At 43.5% G+C, this 9,097-nt stretch overlaps 1 protein-coding gene across 1 annotated transcript in view; it reads left to right on the top strand.

Annotated features, from left to right (window-relative positions):
• Positions 1-240: 240 nt before the first annotated feature.
• Positions 241-9,097, top strand: part of cacna1hb (calcium channel, voltage-dependent, T type, alpha 1H subunit b) — a 200,210-nt gene continuing 191,353 nt past the window's right edge. The window contains 1 exon segment of the mRNA XM_052515078.1: positions 241-250. Within this exon segment, the coding sequence (XP_052371038.1) occupies positions 241-250 (10 nt within the window).

The raw sequence follows: 9,097 nt of genomic DNA, 5'->3' as shown, positions 1-9,097 counted from the left end.
GGATGTGAACCCAGACTGATGTATATATGGTCCAGGGTCTGTGGGGGGGATGTATTTATGGTCCAGGGTCTGTGGGGGGTGTGAACCCAGACTGATGTATATATGGTCCAGGGCCTGTAGGGGGATGTGAACCCAGACTGATGTATTTATGGTCCAGGGTCTGTGGGGGGATGTGAACCCAGACTGATGTATTTATGGTCCAGGGTCTGTAGCGGGATGTGAACCCAGACTGATGTATTTATGGTCCAAGGTCTGTGGGGGGGATGTGAACCCAGACTGATGTATTTATGGTTCAGGGTCTGTGGGGGGATGTGAACCCAGACTGATGTATTTATGGTTCAGGGTCTGTGGGGGGTGTGAACCCAGACTGATGTATTTATGGTCCAGGGTCTGTATGACAACGTTATTCTGAAATGGATTAAAAGTTTATAAAGTCTTAACGCCTGTCTCCACGTGGTTTGAGCGTGTCTCTAGCTGGTATATATTCCCCTCTATATGTGTCCTCCTGTCTCTAGCTGGTATATATTCCCCTCTATATGTGTCCTCCTGTCTCTAGCTGGTATATATTCCACTCTATATGTGTCCTCCTGTCTCTAGCTGGTATATATTCCCCTCTATATGTGTCCTCCTGTCTCTAGCTGGTATATATTCCCCTCTATATGTGTCCTCCTGTCTCTAGCTGGTATATATTCCCCTCTATATGTGTCCTCCTGTCTCTAGCTGGTATATATTCCCTCTATATGTGTCCTCCTGTCTCTAGCTGGTATATATTCCCCTCTATATGTGTCCTCCTGTCTCTAGCTGGTATATATACCCTCTATATGTGTCCTCCTGTCTGTAGCTGGTATATATACCCCTCTATATGTGTCCTCCTGTCTCTAGCTGGTATATATTCCCCTCTATATGTGTCCTCCTGTCTGTAGCTGGTATATATTCCCCTCTATATGTGTCCTCCTGTCTCTAGCTGGTATATATACCCCTCTATATGTGTCCTCCTGTCTGTAGCTGGTATATATACCCCTCTATATGTGTCCTCCTGTCTCTAGCTGGTATATATTCCCCTCTATATGTGTCCTCCTGTCTGTAGCTGGTATATATTCCCCTCTATATGTGTCCTCCTGTCTGTAGCTGGTATATATTCCCCTCTATATGTGTCCTCCTGTCTGTAGCTGGTATATATTCCACTCTATATGTGTCCTCCTGTCTCTAGCTGGTATATATTCCACTCTATATGTGTCCTCCTGTCTCTACCTGGTATATATTCCCCTCTATATGTGTCCTCCTGTCTCTAGCTGGTATATATTCCCCTCTATATGTGTCCTCCTGTCTCTAGCTGGTATATATTCCCCTCTATATGTGTCCTCCTGTCTCTAGCTGGTATATATACCCCTCTATATGTGTCCTCCTGTCTCTAGCTGGTATATATTCCCTCTATATGTGTCCTCCTGTCTCTAGCTGGTATATATTCCCCTCTATATGTGTCCTCCTGTCTCTAGCTGGTATATATTCCCCTCTATATGTGTCCTCCTGTCTCTAGATGGTATATATTCCCCTATATGTGTCCTCCTGTCTCTAGCTGGTATATATTCCCCTCTATATGTGTCCTCCTGTCTCTAGCTGGTATATATTCCCCTCTATATGTGTCCTCCTGTCTCTAGCTGGTATATATTCCCCTATATGTGTCCTCCTGTCTCTAGCTGGTATATATTCCCCTCTATATGTGTCCTCCTGTCTCTAGCTGGTATATATTCCCCTCTATATGTGTCCTCCTGTCTCTAGCTGGTATATATTCCCCTCTATATGTGTCCTCATGTCTCCATGCTGGTATATATTCCCCTCTATATGTGTCCTCCTGTCTCTAGCTGGTATATATTCCACTCTATATGTGTCCTCCTGTCTCTAGCTGGTATATATTCCACTCTATATGTGTCCTCCTGTCTCCATGCTGGTATATATTCCACTCTATATGTGTCCTCCTGTCTCTAGCTGGTATATATTCCCCTCTATATGTGTCCTCCTGTCTCTAGCTGGTATATATTCCCCTCTATATGTGTCCTCCTGTCTCTAGCTGGTATATATTCCCCTCTATATGTGTCCTCCTGTCTCTAGCTGGTATATATTCCACTCTAAATGTGTCCTCCTGTCTGTAGCTGGTATATATTCCCCTCTATATGTGTCCTCCTGTCTCTAGCTGGTATATATTCCCTCTATATGTGTCCTCCTGTCTCTAGCTGGTATATATTCCCCTCTATATGTGTCCTCCTGTCTCTAGCTGGTATATATTCCCTCTATATGTGTCCTCCTGTCTCTAGCTGGTATATATTCCCCTCTATATGTGTCCTCCTGTCTCCATGCTGGTATATATTCCCCTCTATATGTGTCCTCCTGTCTCTAGCTGGTATATATTCCCTCTATATGTGTCCTCCTGTCTCTAGCTGGTATATATTCCCTCTATATGTGTCCTCCTGTCTCTAGCTGGTATATATTCCACTCTATATGTGTCCTCCTGTCTCTAGCTGGTATATATTCCCCTCTATATGTGTCCTCCTGTCTCTAGCTGGTATATATTCCCCTCTATATGTGTCCTCCTGTCTCTAGCTGGTATATATTCCCCTCTATATGTGTCCTCCTGTCTCTAGCTGGTATATATTCCACTCTATATGTGTCCTCCTGTCTCTAGCTGGTATATATTCCCCTCTATATGTGTCCTCCTGTCTCTATGCTGGTATATATTCCCCTCTATATGTGTCCTCCTGTCTCTAGCTGGTATATATTCCCTCTATATGTGTCCTCCTGTCTCTAGCTGGTATATATTCCCTCTAAATGTGTCCTCCTGTCTCTAGCTGGTATATATTCCCTCTATATGTGTCCTCCTGTCTCTAGCTGGTATATATTCCCCTCTATATGTGTCCTCCTGTCTCCATGCTGGTATATATTCCCTCTATATGTGTCCTCCTGTCTCTAGCTGGTATATATTCCCCTCTATATGTGTCCTCCTGTCTCTAGCTGGTATATATTCCCCTCTATATGTGTCCTCCTGTCTCTAGCTGGTATATATTCCACTCTATATGTGTCCTCCTGTCTCTAGCTGGTATATATTCCCCTCTATATGTGTCCTCCTGTCTCTAGCTGGTATATATTCCCTCTATATGTGTCCTCCTGTCTCTAGCTGGTATATATTCCCTCTATATGTGTCCTCCTGTCTCTAGCTGGTATATATTCCCCTCTATATGTGTCCTCCTGTCTCTAGCTGGTATATATTCCCCTCTATATGTGTCCTCCTGTCTCTAGCTGGTATATATTCCACTCTATATGTGTCCTCCTGTCTCTAGCTGGTATATATTCCCCTCTATATGTGTCCTCCTGTCTCTAGCTGGTATATATTCCCCTCTATATGTGTCCTCCTGTCTCTAGCTGGTATATATTCCCTCTATATGTGTCCTCCTGTCTCTAGCTGGTATATATTCCCTCTATATGTGTCCTCCTGTCTCTAGCTGGTATATATTCCCCTCTATATGTGTCCTCCTGTCTCTAGCTGGTATATATTCCCCTCTATATGTGTCCTCATGTCTCCATGCTGGTATATATTCCCCTCTATATGTGTCCTCCTGTCTCTAGCTGGTATATATTCCACTCTATATGTGTCCTCCTGTCTCTAGCTGGTATATATTCCACTCTATATGTGTCCTCCTGTCTCCATGCTGGTATATATTCCACTCTATATGTGTCCTCCTGTCTCTAGCTGGTATATATTCCCTCTATATGTGTCCTCCTGTCTCTAGCTGGTATATATTCCCCTCTATATGTGTCCTCCTGTCTCTAGCTGGTATATATTCCCCTCTATATGTGTCCTCCTGTCTCTAGCTGGTATATATTCCACTCTAAATGTGTCCTCCTGTCTCTAGCTGGTATATATTCCCCTCTATATGTGTCCTCCTGTCTCTAGCTGGTATATATTCCCTCTATATGTGTCCTCCTGTCTCTAGCTGGTATATATTCCCTCTATATGTGTCCTCCTGTCTCTAGCTGGTATATATTCCCTCTATATGTGTCCTCCTGTCTCTAGCTGGTATATATTCCCTCTATATGTGTCCTCCTGTCTCCATGCTGGTATATATTCCCCTCTATATGTGTCCTCCTGTCTCTAGCTGGTATATATTCCCCTCTATATGTGTCCTCCTGTCTCTAGCTGGTATATATTCCCTCTATATGTGTCCTCCTGTCTCTAGCTGGTATATATTCCACTCTATATGTGTCCTCCTGTCTCTAGCTGGTATATATTCCCTCTATATGTGTCCTCCTGTCTCTAGCTGGTATATATTCCCCTCTATATGTGTCCTCCTGTCTCTAGCTGGTATATATTCCCTCTATATGTGTCCTCCTGTCTCTAGCTGGTATATATTCCACTCTATATGTGTCCTCCTGTCTCTAGCTGGTATATATTCCCTCTATATGTGTCCTCCTGTCTCTATGCTGGTATATATTCCCTCTATATGTGTCCTCCTGTCTCTAGCTGGTATATATTCCCTCTATATGTGTCCTCCTGTCTCTAGCTGGTATATATTCCCCTCTAAATGTGTCCTCCTGTCTCTAGCTGGTATATATTCCCTCTATATGTGTCCTCCTGTCTCTAGCTGGTATATATTCCCCTCTATATGTGTCCTCCTGTCTCCATGCTGGTATATATTCCCCTCTATATGTGTCCTCCTGTCTCTAGCTGGTATATATTCCCTCTATATGTGTCCTCCTGTCTCTAGCTGGTATATATTCCCTCTATATGTGTCCTCCTGTCTCTAGCTGGTATATATTCCACTCTATATGTGTCCTCCTGTCTCTAGCTGGTATATATTCCCCTCTATATGTGTCCTCCTGTCTCTAGCTGGTATATATTCCCCTCTATATGTGTCCTCCTGTCTCTAGCTGGTATATATTCCCTCTATATGTGTCCTCCTGTCTCTAGCTGGTATATATTCCCTCTATATGTGTCCTCCTGTCTCTAGCTGGTATATATTCCCCTCTATATGTGTCCTCCTGTCTCTAGCTGGTATATATTCCACTCTATATGTGTCCTCCTGTCTCTAGCTGGTATATATTCCCTCTATATGTGTCCTCCTGTCTCTAGCTGGTATATATTCCCTCTATATGTGTCCTCCTGTCTCTAGCTGGTATATATTCCACTCTATATGTGTCCTCCTGTCTCTAGCTGGTATATATTCCCTCTATATGTGTCCTCCTGTCTCTAGCTGGTATATATTCCCTCTATATGTGTCCTCCTGTCTCTAGCTGGTATATATTCCACTCTATATGTGTCCTCCTGTCTCCATGCTGGTATATATTCCCCTCTATATGTGTCCTCCTGTCTCTAGCTGGTATATATTCCCTCTATATGTGTCCTCCTGTCTCTAGCTGGTATATATTCCCTCTATATGTGTCCTCCTGTCTCTAGCTGGTATATATTCCCCTCTATATGTGTCCTCCTGTCTCTAGCTGGTATATATTCCCCTCTATATGTGTCCTCCTGTCTCTAGCTGGTATATATTCCCCTCTATATGTGTCCTCCTGTCTGTAGCTGGTATATATTCCCCTCTATATGTGTCCTCCTGTCTCTAGCTGGTATATATTCCCCTCTATATGTGTCCTCCTGTCTCTAGCTGGTATATATTCCCCTCTATATGTGTCCTCCTGTCTCTAGCTGGTATATATTCCCCCCCTCTATATGTGTCCTCCTGTCTCTAGCTGGTATATATTCCCCTCTATATGTGTCCTCCTGTCTCTAGATGGTATATATTCCCTCTATATGTGTCCTCCTGTCTCTAGATGGTATATATTCCCCTCTATATGTGTCCTCCTGTCTCTAGCTGGTATATATTCCCCTCTATATGTGTCCTCCTGTCTCTATGCTGGTATATATTCCCTCTATATGTGTCCTCCTGTCTCTAGCTGGTATATATTCCCCTCTATATGTGTCCTCCTGTCTCTAGCTGGTATATATTCCCCTCTATATGTGTCCTCCTGTCTCTAGCTGGTATATATTCCCCTCTATATGTGTCCTCCTGTCTCTAGCTGGTATATATTCCCTCTATATGTGTCCTCCTGTCTCTATGCTGGTATATATTCCCCTCTATATGTGTCCTCCTGTCTCTAGCTGGTATATATTCCCCTCTATATGTGTCCTCCTGTCTCTAGCTGGTATATATTCCCTCTATATGTGTCCTCCTGTCTCTAGCTGGTATATATTCCCTCTATATGTGTCCTCCTGTCTCTAGCTGGTATATATTCCCCTCTATATGTGTCCTCCTGTCTCTAGCTGGTATATATTCCCCTCTATATGTGTCCTCCTGTCTCTAGCTGGTATATATTCCCTCTATATGTGTCCTCCTGTCTCTAGCTGGTATATATTCCCTCTATATGTGTCCTCCTGTCTCTATGCTGGTATATATTCCCCTCTATATGTGTCCTCCTGTCTCTAGCTGGTATATATTCCCCTCTATATGTGTCCTCCTGTCTCTAGCTGGTATATATTCCCTCTATATGTGTCCTCCTGTCTCTAGCTGGTATATATTCCCCTCTATATGTGTCCTCCTGTCTCTAGCTGGTATATATTCCCTCTATATGTGTCCTCCTGTCTCTAGCTGGTATATATTCCCTCTATATGTGTCCTCCTGTCTCTAGCTGGTATATATTCCCTCTATATGTGTCCTCCTGTCTCTAGCTGGTATATATTCCCTCTATATGTGTCCTCCTGTCTCTAGCTGGTATATATTCCCCTCTATATGTGTCCTCCTGTCTCTAGCTGGTATATATTCCCCTCTATATGTGTCCTCCTGTCTCTAGCTGGTATATATTCCCTCTATATGTGTCCTCCTGTCTCTAGCTGGTATATATTCCCCTCTATATGTGTCCTCCTGTCTCTAGCTGGTATATATTCCCCTCTATATGTGTCCTCCTGTCTCTAGCTGGTATATATTCCCTCTATATGTGTCCTCCTGTCTCTAGCTGGTATATATTCCCTCTATATGTGTCCTCCTGTCTCTAGCTGGTATATATTCCCCTCTATATGTGTCCTCCTGTCTCTAGCTGGTATATATTCCCTCTATATGTGTCCTCCTGTCTCTAGCTGGTATATATTCCCCTCTATATGTGTCCTCCTGTCTCTAGCTGGTATATATTCCCCTCTACTCTATATGTGTCCTCCTGTCTCTAGCTGGTATATATTCCCCTCTATATGTGTCCTCCTGTCTCTAGCTGGTATATATTCCACTCTATATGTGTCCTCCTGTCTCTAGCTGGTATATATTCCCTCTATATGTGTCCTCCTGTCTCTAGCTGGTATATATTCCCCTCTATATGTGTCCTCCTGTCTCTAGCTGGTATATATTCCCTCTATATGTGTCCTCCTGTCTCTAGCTGGTATATATTCCCTCTATATGTGTCCTCCTGTCTCTAGCTGGTATATATTCCCCTCTATATGTGTCCTCCTGTCTCTAGCTGGTATATATTCCCTCTATATGTGTCCTCCTGTCTCTAGCTGGTATATATTCCCTCTATATGTGTCCTCCTGTCTCTAGCTGGTATATATTCCCTCTCTATATGTGTCCTCCTGTCTCTAGCTGGTATATATTCCACTCTATATGTGTCCTCCTGTCTCTAGCTGGTATATATTCCCCTCTATATGTGTCCTCCTGTCTCTAGCTGGTATATATTCCCCTCTATATGTGTCCTCCTGTCTCTAGCTGGTATATATTCCCCTCTATATGTGTCCTCCTGTCTCTAGCTGGTATATATTCCCCTCTATATGTGTCCTCCTGTCTCTAGCTGGTATATATTCCCTCTATATGTGTCCTCCTGTCTCTAGCTGGTATATATTCCCCTCTATATGTGTCCTCCTGTCTCTAGCTGGTATATATTCCCCTCTATATGTGTCCTCCTGTCTCTAGTTGGTATATATTCCACTCTATATGTGTCCTCCTGTCTCTAGCTGGTATATATTCCACTCTATATGTGTCCTCCTGTCTCTAGCTGGTATATATTCCCCTCTATATGTGTCCTCATGTCTCTAGCTGGTATATATTCCCTCTATATGTGTCCTCCTGTCTCTAGCTGGTATATATTCCCCTCTATATGTGTCCTCCTGTCTCTAGCTGGTATATATTCCCCTCTAAATGTGTCCTCCTGTCTCTAGCTGGTATATATTCCCCTCTATATGTGTCCTCCTGTCTCTAGCTGGTATATATTCCCCTCTATATGTGTCCTCCTGTCTCTAGCTGGTATATATTCCCTCTATATGTGTCCTCCTGTCTCTAGCTGGTATATATTCCCTCTATATGTGTCCTCCTGTCTCTAGCTGGTATATATTCCCCTCTATATGTGTCCTCCTGTCTCTAGCTGGTATATATTCCCTCTATATGTGTCCTCCTGTCTCTAGCTGGTATATATTCCCTCTATATGTGTCCTCCTGTCTCTAGCTGGTATATATTCCACTCTATATGTGTCCTCATGTCTCTAGTTGGTATATATTCCCTCTATATGTGTCCTCCTGTCTCTAGCTGGTATATATTCCCCTCTATATGTGTCCTCCTGTCTCTAGCTGGTATATATTCCCCTCTATATGTGTCCTCCTGTCTCTAGCTGGTATATATTCCCCTCTATATGTGTCCTCCTGTCTCTAGCTGGTATATATTCCCCTCTATATGTGTCCTCCTGTCTCTAGTTGGTATATATTCCCCTCTATATGTGTCCTCCTGTCTCTAGCTGGTATATATTCCCCTCTATATGTGTCCTCCTGTCTCTAGCTGGTATATATTCCCCTCTATATGTGTCCTCCTGTCTCTAGCTGGTATATATTCCCCTCTATATGTGTCCTCCTGTCTCCACGTGGTTTGAGCGTGTCTCCATGCTGGTATATATTCCCCTCTATATGTTCCTTGACTCCTGTCTCCACGTGGTTTGAGCGTGTCTCTAGCTGGTATATATTCCACTCTATATGTTCCTTGACTCCTGTCTCCACGTGGTTTGAGCGTGTCTCTAGCTGGTATATATTCCACTCTAAATGTTCCTTGACTCCTGTCTCTAGCTGGTATATATTCCCCTCTATATG

This window comes from Oncorhynchus keta, unplaced genomic scaffold (assembly GCF_023373465.1).
Source record: "Oncorhynchus keta strain PuntledgeMale-10-30-2019 unplaced genomic scaffold, Oket_V2 Un_scaffold_21284_pilon_pilon, whole genome shotgun sequence".
NCBI lineage: Eukaryota > Metazoa > Chordata > Actinopteri > Salmoniformes > Salmonidae > Oncorhynchus > Oncorhynchus keta.
Note: the sequence above shows the minus strand (reverse complement) of the source record. Positions and strands in the feature narration are given on the sequence as shown.